Below are 16,135 nucleotides of genomic sequence, written 5' to 3'. Positions count from 1 at the left end.
CTCCAACATGCATGAAAGAATCAAAGCAACACTACAGGTATGTTTTTGATGAGGGATTAACATTATAACATGATGTAAAGTTCAAAAAAGTCCAATTTACATAATAATAATGCCGCTTTTTCCTAATTCGGCAAATTATACAGTCAACGTAAGCGCAGCTATTGGGATTTAGATTTTTGTTACGATTTCAAATCATACCGGGATTGTGTGTGAAAAGTGTTTTTTTCTCCTTAAATATGTCTGAGATAATTTGTACGTTGGTTATATTTTTGTTGTTGTTGCTTAATTAAACAGAAGGTTACACATGAGCTGAGAAGGACCGAAACAAACTGGTGAAGCCGCCGGCAGTAAACGCTTAGCGGAGACGCGGCTCCGCTCTCCGGCTTCATTCCTGCTCCGGCTGAAATTGCCTTTATAAATCGTGGCGAAAATGGACCACTTCTAACCCTCGTCCTTTCCTCGCTCTCCAGCTCGCTTTGTCCTCCAGGTCTTTGCCTCGTTCTCTTTGTCCTGATGCTCTCTCTTCCTCACCTCATCCTCCTCGCTGATGCACTCACGTCCCATATCCCCTACCTCCAACCCGTCCCCTCACGGCCTCCGACTTGATTTCCCACTCTTCAACTCCCTCACACACTCTCATCCGTCTCTTTCTCTGCGTCTCCCTTTCCGGTCGTCAGTGTGGGAGTAAAAAAAGGATTAGCCACAGAGAGTGAGAGAGTGAAAGAAAGGACCAAATGATGGTATTGAATTCTGGCCAAATAAGTGTGAACCTCTCACGCCAAGTGAGAAGATAAGTCGCAGCCACTCCAGTTTCTAACACATCTAACGTGATAACGGTGCATAATGAACTCATTTCAAAATGACAGTTACATTATTAAAAAGGCCTGGCGTTATGTAGGCTTAGAATGTTGAAACTTGAAGAAAAAAAAAAGAGGCGGTGATGAGAGAAGCCGGGCAAGTGTCTCTTAAAGGGCTCATTAGCGAGTGTTTTCTTCTCTTTTTTTTTTGCTGTTCTGATATCACATCTATTACGTCGTCCCAGTCGTCCGCTGTGCAGAACACAGTGAGGTCAAGCATATAACAGCTGTTAGATTTATTAGCCTTTTATATTGTATAATCGGCAAGTTTTCAACAGATGTTATTCATTTTCATTTTATTTCATTTTATTATCCTAAGTACAACTCTGCTGATTTGTAATATTGAAAAGCGTCACTGAGCTTCATGTCTTGAAATAATCAAAACCTTTTTTTGCATTTCAGAAAAAAAGATTATAGAGGGAATATGATAGATTCTGTATTTATTTTTTATTTTTTGCTGTGTACAGTATGTGCTCGGGACATGAAAGGAGAAAATAAGAGTCGCCTCCTGCATGCTTGGCAGTACTGTTAGAAAGACTAACAGCTTTTTCTTCCATGGTAGAAATAGTGAGCAAATGCGCATTCCCAGTTGGAACTGGCTCAACGTTTTGTATTGTTTGTAGGGGGAAATGGAAGCAGCTACTGGTCTGGGTCAACAACGGCCAAGCTGGCAATGTCTCTACAGCTCCACAGGGTCAACAGTTCACCTCTAGCACATTCCAGCCAACACCTTGAATTTCTACTTATTTATTTTTTTTACAAATAAATACATATCAAAAGATATCTGTCAATATTAGAAGCATTAAATTAGCACAATATTAAAGGTAACCTATTATGCTTCTTTGAATAGTTAGGATGGGCTACAAGCTACACAAAACATGTTCATTACTTATTTTTTTGTTGTTGCACAAAACCATTTTTAGATGATGAGATTTCAGTCGGATCAGTTCTGCCTACCTTGACTGTCTTTCAGAATGAGCAGTTTTAGAGTTTAAATCCAAATGAGCTGCTGCTGGCCACGCCCACCCAACTCAGTGTTTACCATCACATTTGAAAATGGCTGCAAACAGTTGCTCAATTACACAACCGTACATCTCGGAAAAGCAGAAGTTGACCCTTCTGCATAACAAACAAGAATGCAGCAAGTGGTTCCTGGATGCTAAGTCAACTGCAAAACCTGGGTCTTTTCCAGCAGCCATTGTACAGCGCATGCAGTGGTAAAACCTGCTGTCCAAACATGGTGGGTTTTTTCCTGGGTTGCTAGGTGAGGGGCGCTGCCTGCTGATTTTTAGCACTACATTCTGGAGGTTATCGGGAGCGGCTCATTTTACAGACATCAAAAAACATTAATTTATTGCCAGATACAGGCTGGAAGGTTTTTTTGAGCGCTTGAGCTGTTTGTAGAAGCGGCAGAAACCCAAATGGAAGTATTTTGGAAGAATTTTGTATAATAGGTCCCCTTTACAACTCATAAATATTTGTGTTTGAAGTGAAAATTGTCTTGTAAAGCACAAAACGGTTGGTTATGACTCACGGCGGTGGTGAAGGTCTGCTTTTGGGAGCCCTGGATTCTAAGTGGAGTGCTTTAAGCTCAACCCACTGATGTATACTGAGTCTGTTTATAGCTCTTATGTTGAAGAGAAAAGGAAAGTGGTTCTTATTGTACTTACAAGGATTTTCCCCTAGTAACCGTTTTGTGGTACAAGCCCCTTTTTTTGGAATCGACTTCCCTGGATCCAAGTCAGCCGAGCCAGCCTGAAAATACGATGTCAGAAGACAGTCAGTGATTGGTCGGCTGGGAGATGGAGAACCTGAGACAGAAGGGGAATTTCCTCACAATAATCCGACCTTAATGGTGCATTCGCACCAAATACGTTACGCGCGTCAAAGCCGCATCTGATGCTTCCAGTTTGATGCGTTCACACCATACGCATTTTGAGCAATGGATGAGTCTGGTTTACACTCAAAGTATATGTGGAGTGTTGGGCGCACTTGATGTGTCAAACGCTCCAAACGTTAAAATCACCCTGCGCTAGAAGCTCGAAATGCTTCTAGCGCAGACTCCACATAGACTTTGAAGGTGAACCAGTCGTACCTGACACTCAAAATGCATTTGGTGTGAACGCACTACGAGCGTATTTGGAGTTTTTTAGGACAATGGCAGACTGACTAAAATGTTCAACATAGCTTCCATGTCCTCCATTGTGTTGTGCTTCAGGTGACGACATGCTACTTTTCTGACTCTGGGACTGGCCAGCTATACGATGACTCCCCCTACTAGAGTTGTTGCTCAATTGTAATTGAAAACAACCCAAACTGTGTCGAGTATAGTTAAGCCAGATTGAGCTGCACTGCTGAGTGCTAGTGAAAAAGGGATCACTAGGAATTACTCTGATCCACTGTGGTGAAGTGGACCTTACCTACTTCTGGTCATGAGCTATTTGCTGAAACCAGCGACTGACGAGAGCTTTCTTTGTAAAGATGGACTTAAAGATGGGATATCTTGGTCTGGCCTCCTTTTTGAGGTTTCCCAGATGTCTCGTTGGGAGGACACCCGTCTGGCTGGAGGGTGCAATTCTGGAATAGAAATGCTTTGGGATCCCCTAGGATGAACTGCAGACTGGGATGTCCAAGTTTTTGTTCAGTGCCATTAGCTTTGCAGCCCGATCTTGACTGACTGACTAATGGATGGTTTCAGGAGAGGTAGACAATGCAAGCTGTGACTCAGTGAATTGCAAGTAAGTTTGATTTTTTCTTGACGGTACATGATCATTTGGAGTAAATTTTAGAGCAATACAGAAAAATGTTTTGAGTGATTGGACACAGGAGTGTCTTTGGTGACAAAGTGCTTGTTTAAAGAAACTTTGAACAGACATATTAGAAAATATATAAAACCGCTATCTCTTCCAAGGACCTTTCGAAAATATAATTATGGTCACCAAACTTTGCAGTGGCACAAATACAATCCTACCCTAATCTTTAGAGTGAAAAGTGTATGAGATGCAGTATTTTGGTATAATGTTGCATACATCAATAACAGGGTCACTTTGTTGTTGGGTTATTGGGAGAGTACAGTCTGATTGTAAGCTTGTTTCCCTGAAATCAGCAAAATGCTTTGGCTGCTCTTATCTATTGCTGCTGTAGTAATTGGGAAGAAAGCTGCTTTAGAAATTATTGCTCGGGATTACTTTGTAGTATTTTATAGGGGAGAAATCCGAATCAGCTCTGCGTAATATTGTGTTGCATTTAGTCAGAAAATGTTCAATGGTTTTGTTGCAAAGGATTTGTCTTGCCAGTAAAGGCAAAGAACACCAGAAATAGGGGAGAGTTAACACACACCCACACCCTCCCCCCCCACACACACACACATATACAGTATATATACAGTGTATATACTGTATATATATCAGTGACGTGCGGTCACTGATATATCAGGTGAGGATTGATCAACCTCTCACTAACTGCACTGGCTGCCATTCTATGGGAGCATGTTCCTCCTGTCTGTACGTCGCCAATAAAATGGTTAAAAAACATTTAATGTATGAACTGATTTTCCATAATTTAGCTTATAAAATATAATGTACAGTGTTTTTGTCACCAACTGTGTGTGTAACGTGTTTCCTGTGCTGAGGAGCGATCAGAAACCAGAGAACAGAATCGAGGTGAGGCAGGCAGTTCTCTTGCCTCATGGCAGGGGGCGCTCATGATCCCAGACATTGTGACTCCACAACTGCAGAGTAAGAGACAGTAACAGCGAGCTAGCCATGGAGCTATCCAAGTGCAGCGATATATTTATAGTTTTCTCCTCATACCACAACAATCACTTATTAATAATCGCAAAAACCATAACCTAAAACCATATTACTGCAACAGGCTGAATGCCCTGCTCTTTGTGTGGGAAATATTTAAGTGTTTGTTGTTTTTTTTTTGTGGCGTTGTTGTCAGTTGCTATGGCAACGAGCCTGCGCATAGCTGCGCTGATACAGAGAGCGAGAAAGATTTGGTTTTGAGTTGTACTTTAATGAGTTTTCTCTTTGCTGTGGAGCACAGCACGAAATTAATCATATCTACATGTCCAAGTCTGATTGAGGTAACAGAATTATTCTACGGCGGCAGCGCGGATATGGATGACATGAAGAAGAATAGTTTTTGCCCTCCATCGTTGTCCGCATGCACGAAATTTCCTCATGTAAACAATAACATGCAGCGGGTCTATATTTGTAAATCGGATTATGATTAAGTCAGTGCCTCACCAGCTATGAACATATATATATATATATATACTATTGTTGAAGTAAATTATTAATGACTATTATTTCATAAAGGTTTTGAATACTTTTATTATCAATTACTTTTATTATTTGTGTTTATTGATTACCTTACTATTGATTGTTTTACTCATCTTTTACTCATTTAATCTTATTACTCATTTATTCCTCATTTCATTTTATTATGTGTTAGATGTGTTAAAAGGTCACAGTTTCTGACACCTACTGCGGTTTAAGGGTGACAAGTTGTCTGTTTTCTGGAGACTTGTTTTAACAGGAAACTTCCTGACCACAATTTAGCTCACTCAGCAGCCACCATTAATTGGGGCCCCTGAGCTGCACCGGTGCAAGACTTGTGGTTTGAACAAAAGGACAATAGATAGGGTTTTTTTCTCACTTAACTATCTAAGAATAAACTGTTGATTCTGCAAGTAAACCGCGTACATCAAAAGGTCAATAAAAGTGTTATATGCAGAAGTGTTTGTGGTTAAGGTGTCAACGCTTCGAGACTGCAGATGTTTCCATCAGATGACCTGTGTGTCACCTATGCCCTATTGTCAAGAAGAAACTGTCTGTACTTATTGCTTTATTGTTTTTTCCTTTCTTTGTGTGGTTAATGATCTCTCCATTGGCTACGTGTTTGAGTCTGTATAAGAGGAGGCTCCTGAAGCGACGGAGCCAGAGAGACTCTTTTGACACTCATGTGTGTTGATGACCACTGTGTGTTAAATGACCTTTCTCCAATTGCAATTGCTTTAATAAACTTGTATCTTTATTCTGATATCTGCCTCCTAGATTGATGTTGCTTTAACACTATATGTGAACAATAAAACTAACCATAGACAACATTAAACTTAGCTTACAGAAACTTTTGATTATTTGATTTGATTTCATTATTTGTATAAAATATGGTTGGAACTCTTAATTCATTTTAATTCATTTTCAAAAGAATAAAAAAGGTGCAGAATTCTAGACCACTGTCAAAGGTTACCATGGACAATCCTATGATGTCACAAGGCATGACATCATAACAGAACTTCACTTAAAGTTCAGTGGATTAGTTCTCTTGCTTGTCAGAAAGCACAAGGTCAGTGGAGACTGCTTCTACAGAAAACACTGTTTGGATCATTTGCAGCATATTTTCGAAACGGTTTTTGAGAAAAATGGAGACTCAGACAAAGGAATTCTTCGAAGAGGAAACTCGTTGCCAGAATGATGAACAGCAGAACGAGCAAAATCAGGACGCCTGGATTCAAGGCAAAGATACCCAGAGCGGTAATTCTTTTGAGGAGGAAATTAACAGGCTAAAGACTCTGTTGGATGCAGAAAGAGCCAGATTCAACGAGGAACACCAAAGAGCAAACGACTTGGAAAAAGAACTGCATGACGCGAAACTCAAGATAGAAAAACGCGAGTTTAATGAAAACGACGTGGTCGAATGCAGTGAGGCAAAAAAAGGATCCAATGCCAGTGACGACATCCGGTACTCTGAGCTCCTCATGGAAAATAAAGCCCTTCAACATCAGCTAAGATCTTCCCAAGATAAAGAGGCACTTTTACAGAGAGAGATGGAGGAAAGTACGGCCTTATACCAAGAAGTCCTGGCTAAGCTTCAAAATGATATTGTTAATCTGTCAGAGCAGGTGGTGACGTTGCAGGAAGAGCTGGAAATGGAAAGAACATCTAACTGTAAAACAAATACAAACAAGAAGTTTTTTAAGATCCTGAAAGATGAAAACACAGCTCAGAGTACAGAACTGAAAAAGGCCATGGCACTGCTGAGAAAGACGTCTGCAGAGAAGGAGAGGCATCTTCAGGAAGAGCTGAAGAAGATGAACGACTCACACCAGGAACTTAACACCAATTATCAAACTTCTGTACGGCAAGCGGAGTCATTCAGGAAGAAGCTAAGCGACAATGAAGTTGCTCATGCTGAAGTAGTGAAGATGAATCAGACACTAATTGCGGTTCTAGAAGCTGAGAAGGAGGCTCTTCACCAACAACTTTGTCAACAACAGAAAGAGCTTGAGCAAGTCAAAGACATAAATCTGGAAATGGTTCAGAAGTATGAAAACGACATTTTAGGACTTAAAGAAGAAATAGAAACAATGGAGCAGGAGCACAGGGATGAGAGATATCGTCATGCTGAGGTTGAAATACGGAATGGTAAGAGAGCCAAATTCCTCCATGCTGAAAAGAACATGCTACAGAAAGAACTGGATGAAGTGAAACGCAGGTTGTTTTTGAATGAAGTAAAATATAAAGAAGAGCTGGAGGCATCAACAGCTGAAATTGAACACCAAATTGCACGCAACCATAAGCTGTCGGAGGACCTAAAACAGAATGCCGAAGCAAAGGCTGCCGTCCCGGTGAAGAAGCCATTTTTGAAAAAGCTTCGCCATGCTCTGGGTTTGAGGAAACCCGAAAAATGGAAGAGAAAGCAGGCTGCTGAAGAAAATGTTTAATGCTTTTCTAGGTGAGGGGCCAAGACCATCAAGCTTCTCACCATAATGGATGGATGTATGGATGGGTGAAGATTTGTAAGTCATTAGCTACGACCACATCACAATAGAAGTTTAAAGATTTATTGAAGAAGGAATGAAGGGATGAAGAGAGGTGAAGACTCAGTGTGGGGGTATGATCTTTGGGGAAATTGCCCCTCTTTATTTTCCTGAGCCCACACAGGACCCCCCAGATGAAACCTGTACAGATATATATATATATATGTATATATATATATATATATATATATATATATATATATATATATATATATATATATATATATATATATATATATATAGTATATGTATTGACGAAACGGACTGAGAAGAATGACTGAGCCAAGTTACTCATGGGCTGCTTGGAAAATTAGAGGTGTGTTCTGGACGTGGCCCTGCTCCTGAACTAGTTAACATATTGACTTAATTTCACTAGCACAGACCACACCACAAAGATATAAGTTTAAAGACTGAATAAAGAAGACATGATGCACAGAGGCGCAGTTGGTAGCACTGTTGCCTTGCACCAAGAAGGTCCTGGGTTTGATTCCCGGGACCTTTCTGCATGGAGCTTGCATGTTCTCCCTGTGCAGGCGTGGGTTCTCTCCGGGTGCTCCGGCTTCCTCCCACAGTCCAAAAACATGAGGTGTGGTCAGGTTAATTGGTCTCTCTAAATTCTCCTTAGGTCTGTGTTTGTGTGTATATGATTTTGTCTCTGTGATGGACTGGCGACTTACTGGAGGCTCCAGCACAGATCGTAACAGGATAAGGGTGTTAGAAAATGGATGGATGGGATGAAGGGATGAAATGAGATAAATACATATAATTAGAGGTGTGGTCTGGACATGGCCCTGTTTCCGAACTCAAGTTAACATATTAGCTTCATTTCAGTAGCATGGACCAGGCCAAGAAGATATAAGTTTAAAGATTTATTAAAGAAGACATGATGCACAGTGGCGCAGTTGGTAGCACTGTTGCTTTGCACCAAGAAGGTCAAGGGTTCAATTCCAGTCCTTTTTTTCTCCATGGAGTTTGCATGTTCTCCTGTGCATGCGTGGGTTCTCTCCGGGTGCTCCGGCTTCTCCCACAGTCCAAAAAAGTTAATTGGTTTCCCTAAATTCTCCTTAGGTATGGGTGTATGTGTGTGTGTGTGTGTGTGCATGCTTGTTTGCCTTGCAATGGACTGGCGACCTGACCAGTGTGTACCCCACCCCTCGCCCATCTCACGCTGGAGATAGGCACCAGCATCCCTTCTGACCGAACTACAGATAATGGTCTAAATGCACCTTTTCTTTCTTAATGTGATTAGAAAAAGTGCCACCATTCTGAGCAGAGTGGCTTTTATTCCATTATATATATATACAGTACAGACCAAAAGTTTGGACACACTTTCTCATTGAATTCATAGATAGATAGATAGATAGATAGATAGATAGATAGATAGATAGATAGATAGATATAAATCTATCTATCTATCTATAAATATATATATATATATATAGATAGATCTATATATACAGATCTATCTATCTATATATATAGACATATATATCTATCTATATACAGATAGATATATATCTATATATATCCCTGATATATATCTATAGATCTCTCTTAGAGCTTTCTTCAAAGTCTCACACAAAAAACCCCTCTCACAGTCCTAGTTCGATTCTCAGGAAGAGGGTCTTTCATTATTCTATTATTAAGAAATTAAGTTTGACTTTTTCTTGCGTGTTTTTTTAGGCAGTATGTAAGTATCTGGTTTGAGCTGTATCTTCTACAATCCAATAAATCCAGGCCACCAGGAGGCTGAAGCTTTGCGCTCACCACAGACTAGTCAGAGTACATCCTGCTTGTTGTCACAACCGTTTGAATTTTTTAACCGTCTGAGCGTCTTGGACGATTCCCAGTCCACAGTAACTAACATTTGCTCTCATATGCACAGTATGTTTCTCCAACTGCTGAATTGCCTCTTTTGACAAGACCTCCTTTATGTGTGGGAGTGGGAGTGGGAGTGCGTGCGTGAGTGACTGTCCCTTGTAGGATGCTACAGAAACTAACTTGTGCCACAGGGTGCTTTCCTGTGCCAGGCAAAACAGCAAAGAGCAGCCTCCAACCAGCTTGCTAGGATTCTATGGAGGTTGTGAGGGTATGAAGTGTCCTGTGTGGGTGTGAAGGAGGGGTGGCTGCTGGGTGTTAGGTTGTGGTGAGAGGCCTGGAGGGGCTTCAGGAATGCTATGTTAAATGCGCTTATAATTTATTGATTGCTACATTTTTATTTAAAGGGGCAGTATTATGTAAGATGGCCTTTTTTCAGATTTACATCATTTTATAATGTTATTCCCTCATCACATACCTAACTGGAGTGTTGCCTTGATTCTTTCATGCATGTTTGAGAAATCCTTTAATCTCCCATGGCAACCATTCAGCCTGGGAGAACATAGCTCCGCCTTCGAGGATAAAGCTCCTCCTCTGAGCTCCAGTTTCCAAGCTACCGAGTTTTTGCCTCACAGAGCATCCCTCCTCCACTCAGCTCCTTCAGACTAGCCGGCAGCAATTAGCAAACACCTGATGGAACTGTGCTCATTATGGGAGCTACTTCTCAGTACAGCGCCGGTAAAAAGTTTGTTAATAGAGGAACTACGTTGTGATGACTTCCTGAAGGCGGAGTTTCAGAAAAAACTGACATTTTTAAAGACGCAGAGGCCTAATTTTAAGGTTTTAAACTACAAAGTAAATTTTCTTTTAAGTCATATTTTGTCCTCTTCCTCAAAATAATGGCCTAAGTAATTTTTTTCTACCAAAAAAAAAAAAAATTACAAATTATCCTCTTTTTTGCTAAAAGATGATTTAGGTTAAAAAAAACCATACTTTTGACAAAAAATGACTTAGGGCATTATTTTAGAACGATTTGATATAACTAGGATTTTTATAAGCACTGAAGGTAATATAGTAAATTGTGCTATCAAATGCCACGATGCCTGAAAAATACATAACACTTCCTCTTTAAGTTTGTAAAAAATAGAGGTAAGATTATGTCAAAATCAACTAGTGCAAATGATTTTTTTGCCTCCCTAAGGGTAGAATCGTATGTAACTGCTGCTCCCATCAGCAGCAGATGTTCTACAATCCGATTTGGAATAATGAGCGACAAATAGCGATTATTTTCTCCACATGGCGACATTAAAAACACATTCCTGCATTTCGTTGTCGTGTTCACCACTTTGAAGGCGGATGTCACGTGTGTGTCTGCGATCATGGCCTGTCTGTTAATGTTCTGCGAGGTATGTGTCTAATGACTTTCACGTTCTTCACCTCCGGGATATCACATCTCCTTATGTTGACAGAAAGCCCGCTGCCAGGCTTCAGAATCAGAGCAACGCGGGGAAAAACAACTCACGGAGATAGCGCGGGCATTGTCAACATGTCTGCCCGGCTGCCTCCGTGAGGTATTGTTTTCATTATGTCACGGCGGCTTAAAAACCCAATCTGGAATTTATTTGGCCATTCAAGGCTCAGCCGTATTCAGATGTGGCTTTGGCTGAATCATGGGCTTATATAGATTTTATTGGAAATCGTAATGGGATGGTACCGCAAAACGTCAACAAGCTGTAAAACACTGAACACTCATGTTTAGCGAAAATCCGCCGGCACAGAGGGTCATGTGAAAACAATACCAACGTTTGTCCAAGTCCTCTGTAGATTAAGTATACAATAAGTGCTCAAGCACCAGTGAAAAATACTTATTAATATTTTTTGGTTTTTTCACCTGAGAACAGAAACAACGTTTTGTTGATCAGTAAGCATGTTGCTTTTGGTCTAGAATTTTTTTAAGCTGTCAAAAAAAAAAGAAAGAAGGAAAGGATCTAAAAAATACCAGTTGTTCCTTTGGCCTCAGCAGATAAACAACAAAATCAGGAACGTTCCGATAAGACGTTTTTGTTAATACACTTGTGCAAGGCATTTGTTACTGCCAAATCATGGTCAGATATGGTAATAAACTAATAATATCAACATTACCTTCATTGGTATTTGATGGAGCTATGCTAGTATTGCGATTGACGTCTATATCTGACTCGTTCACTGTGATAATCAGTACGCGTCAGTACATGACACCAATACTACTACTTGAACAGGAAGACAAAATAAATACAGAACAATATTTTTAGCTAGTTTGGACTTTGGATGTGGGGAAGATTTATTATTTTACTTATTGGGATCCCCTAAAACGAAGTGTTTTTTGCTAGTGTAACCTGCACAAAATAACCCGTGTTTTATTTTGGCGGGTCAAACTGACAGCACACTTTAAGTTCCGGGTCAGAGGTGAACTCGGATCTCCTCCATTGCTGTTGCTGCTGTCGCTGTGGCTAGCTGCTTGTGTTTGGCTTTCCCAAAATCACTGAAGAATACTGCTGGACCGAGCCAAATTAACACAGCCGGAGGATTATATCGTGTGTTTCCTGGCAACCACTCGACGGTGAGTTGTTTATTTTACGTACTTTGTTTTTTTTATAGTAGAAATGCGGTAGCAACATGCCCACTCAAAACCCATGTGTTGTAACTAAATAATGGTCTTATGGATTAAAAGATTAATCTCTTTTTGTTAATTTTGTGGCCGAATATAAGATATATCCTCAAAGTATTAAATAAGCTCTTTGATTTTTGTAAATTTGTCCGTTTTAGGATACTTTTAGTTACTTTTCATTGACCTTGTTGACGGCCTATAGAACTCTGGAATTGGTTCATTTACTTGGAGTTGCGCAACAAAAAAAAAAAAGACAATACATTGTTTATTAGAACAGTTGTCCTCATCTTTGCCGTTTCCAGCAGTAGTAAGCACCCGGATATTGATTAAAAAAAAAAAAGTGCTTCCATTGCAGTTTTACTAATTGTGACACAAAATACACACACACACACCTCATTGTAGCTCCAAACAATAGTTTATCAAAAAACTTGTTTTTCAAAATTGCTGTGTTTATATTAAGCAAATTCTATTTTTGTTTGTCAAATTTGTGCAAACATGTGGCCAATTGAGACACAGCTGTTGGCGTCATTTCGCAAAGACTCCCTCCTGCTTTTTGGGTCGACATGCTGGCGTCCCCTACTCTATGTTTAGCTCCACCTACAGTTCGGAGGGGGTAGAAATGATGGTGTCATTTCTGGAACCAGTCTCGGGTCGACAGGGGCGTTCTTGAAACAGACAACGTGTTTTAAAAAAACAACGTTACAGTTTGAATGGGGCCTTATTATTGCCACCGTGGAACCCGTATATGAATAATCTTTTATTAATATTTTAATAAACTTACTCAAATTTAGATGTCTGCTTCAAATGTGTTATTTTACAGTTAAAAAATTGCCTTGGCTTTAGTTTTGCAGTATTTCCAAACGCTAAAGCTTCAAAATCCATCTGACGTTTTAGGTGACTGGGATCCACATAGTCCATAGGGGCAACTCTTTTTTTTTTTTTCTCTATGTGATGCTATCAGGCTGAACATCAGCACTGTTCACTGTCACTGGTTGCAATTTAGCTCTCTGAACCTCCGAGCTCAAAGCAGATCTGTGACTTCTGTACTTCAAAGACGGCGGCTTAACAGACATGAAGGAATGAAGTCTGAGAGCATATAAAGCCTTCTTCAAAAAGGAGATAATTGGCATGGCTGGATTATAAGGGTGATGAAGATGAGAAAATTGTTTGTTATCTTCGTAATGCCCTTATCGAACGGACGCTGGCCCGGCTTTATCTTGTCCGTACGCCGTCTCCGTGGAGAACGGACAAGATGTGACTGAAAACGGAACCAGGGAGCGAGTTGGAAACAAAACTTTTGAAACCATAAAACTCCCCGCTAATGTTTTTGCCCACTGTGAAATTAGGCTCACACCTCTGGTAAACCATCTGCCTCCCCGAATACAATCCTGCCGCCTTTGGACGGAGCTTCACTGTGCAGCAGCGTCCTCCCTAAATCAGCCGCAGACTTGACAGCGGAAGCCCAGACGCTGTGTGAGCAGAATGAAAGCACAGCATCCGGGCAGCAGGCCGGCAGGGGGGGGAAACCTCTGCAGAGCGCACGCAGTACCACAACCCGTCACCTGGGGGCCACATCGTGCTTCAATAGCTCACCTTGTGTTTTTGTATGTTTTTTTTCTTCTCTCCCTCGTTTTAAGTCAGATAAACACGGCATGAAAGCAGAGCTCACCTACCATCAAATGCTCGATAAATGTATAGCTTTGCGAGAGGAACTGAGAGCGGCTGATGAGGAGGGATTTCAAAGAGAAATCCCACGTTTTCTGGTCTCTTTGCAGATGGAGCAGAGCTCCCCTCGAGCTCTCTCAAACCACTTGTTCTCCAACATGGCATCTGTGGTAATGAGAGATTAGTGCAGAGTAATGAAGACAGAAAAGAGAACGGGAGGATGACGGGGGATGTTTGTAGAAAAGTGGAGGATATAGGCAAAAGAAGAAAGATCAAAATACCAGAAGTGAAACCTAGTGGTCAGTAAAGAAGTAAAATTTTTTGAGCACTGCACTTGGGTAAATTTTTGAGTATCTTTGCTTGAGTATTTATTTTTTGGGGAACTTATGACTTTTGACTCCACTTGTGCAGTGGGGATGTTTCAAAAAATAATGAAAAAATTGTGAGATATTGCATAAAAATGCAATATTTCTATTGCATTTTTATGCTGAAGGTGGTGCAGATGTTTTGTAGCGCAGTGGTTCTACGTGTCAGTGAACCACGAGGTGGTTTCAGCAAATAATATACCCATAAAACAATGCAGCACATAACTAATATTAGAAAATATATTTTGTACTTTTGAATACTAGGAAAAGTAAGTACTTGAGTACTTTACTGTGAGTTTCTCATGGTTAAGATTTGACCATAAGTATCAATACTTTTAATAAAGTACTACATTTCAGTCCTTTGTTTTGTACCCAACATGGGGCTAAAACGTTTAATCGGATTAAATAGATAAATAAATTATTTATCTATTTATCTATGATAAATAGATTATTGAAATAATTTACTAATTTAGTGATCGATTAATCTGAAACTGGAGCATGCGGACTCAAGAGAAGGCCATTTGTTGAAAGTACAAAACACTTGGAGCAAAACTGTATATATACAGGTAAAAGCCAGTAAATTAGAATATTTTGAAAAATTTGATTTATTACAGTAATTGCATTCAAAAGGTGTAACTTGTACATTATATTTATTCATTGCACACAGACTGATGCATTCAAATGTTTATTTCATTTAATTTTGATGATTTGAAGTGGCAACAAATGAAAATCCAAAATTCCGTGTGTCACAAAATTAGAATATTACTTAAGGCTAATACAAAAAAGGGATTTTTTAGAAATGTTGGCCAACTGAAAAGTATGAAAATGAAAAATATGAGCATGTACAATACTCAATACTTGGTTGGAGCTCCTTTTGCCTCAATTACTGCATTAATGCGGCGTGGCATGGAGTCAATGAGTTTCTGGCACTGCTCAGGTGTTATGAGAGCCCAGGTTGCTCTGATAGTGGCCTTCAACTCTTCTGCGTTTTTGGGTCTGGCATTCTGCATCTTCCTTTTCACAATACCCCACAGATTTTCTATGGGGCTAAGGTCAGGGGAGTTGGCTGGCCAATTTAGAACAGAAATACCATGGTCCGTAAACCAGGCACGGGTAGATTTTGTGCTGTGTGCAGGCGCCAAGTCCTGTTGGAACCTGAAATCTCCATCTCCATAGAGCAGGTCAGCAGCAGGAAGCATGAAGTGCTCTAAAACTTGCTGGTAGACGGCTGCGTTGACCCTGGATCTCAGGAAACAGAGTGGACCGACACCAGCAGATGACATGGCACCCCAAACCATCACTGATGGTGGAAACTTTACACTAGACTTCAGGCAACGTGGATCCTGTGCCTCTCCTGTCTTCCTCCAGACTCTGGGACCTCAATTTCCAAAGGAAATGCAAAATTTGCTTTCGTCAGAAAACATGACTTTGGACCACTCAGCAGCAGTCCAGCTCTTTTTTTCCTTAGCCCAGGTGAGACGCTTTTCGCGCTGTTTCTTGGTCAACAGTGGCTTGACACGAGGTATGCGGCAGTTGAAACCCATGTCTTTCAAGCGTCTCTTGGTGGTGGATCTTGAAGCACTGACTCCAGCAGCTGTCCACTCCTTGTGAATCTCCCCCACATTTTTGAATGGGTTTTTTTTCACAATCTTGACTAGGGCGCGGTGATCCCTATCGCTAGTACACTTTTTCTGACCACAGTTTTTCCTTCCCTTTGCCTCTCTATTAATGTGTTTGGACACAGAGCTCTGAGAACAGCCAGCCTCTTCAGCAATAACCTTTTGTGTCTTTCCCTCCTTGTGCAATGTGTCGATGGTCGCCTTTTGGACAGCTGTCAAATCTGAAGTCTTCCCCATGTTTGTGTAGGCTTCAGAACTGGACTGAGAGACCATTTAAAGCCCTTTGCAGGTGTTTTGAGTTAATCAGCTGATTAGTTTGTGGCACCAGGTGTCTT

General features: G+C 40.6%; 1 protein-coding gene across 1 annotated transcript; it reads left to right on the top strand.

Moving 5' to 3' along the window:
• The first annotated feature begins 6,288 nt into the window (after window positions 1–6,288).
• LOC114153276 (myosin-3-like) lies at window positions 6,289–7,691 on the top strand. Its single transcript, XM_028031685.1, has one exon. It carries the CDS (start codon window positions 6,289–6,291, stop codon window positions 7,588–7,590), a length of 1,302 nt encoding a protein of 433 aa, XP_027887486.1. The 3' UTR covers window positions 7,591–7,691.
• Window positions 7,692–16,135: the final 8,444 nt, after the last annotated feature.

This window comes from Xiphophorus couchianus, chromosome 2 (genome assembly GCF_001444195.1).
Source record: "Xiphophorus couchianus chromosome 2, X_couchianus-1.0, whole genome shotgun sequence".
NCBI lineage: Eukaryota > Metazoa > Chordata > Actinopteri > Cyprinodontiformes > Poeciliidae > Xiphophorus > Xiphophorus couchianus.
This window is presented reverse-complemented; position numbering and strand designations above follow the sequence as displayed.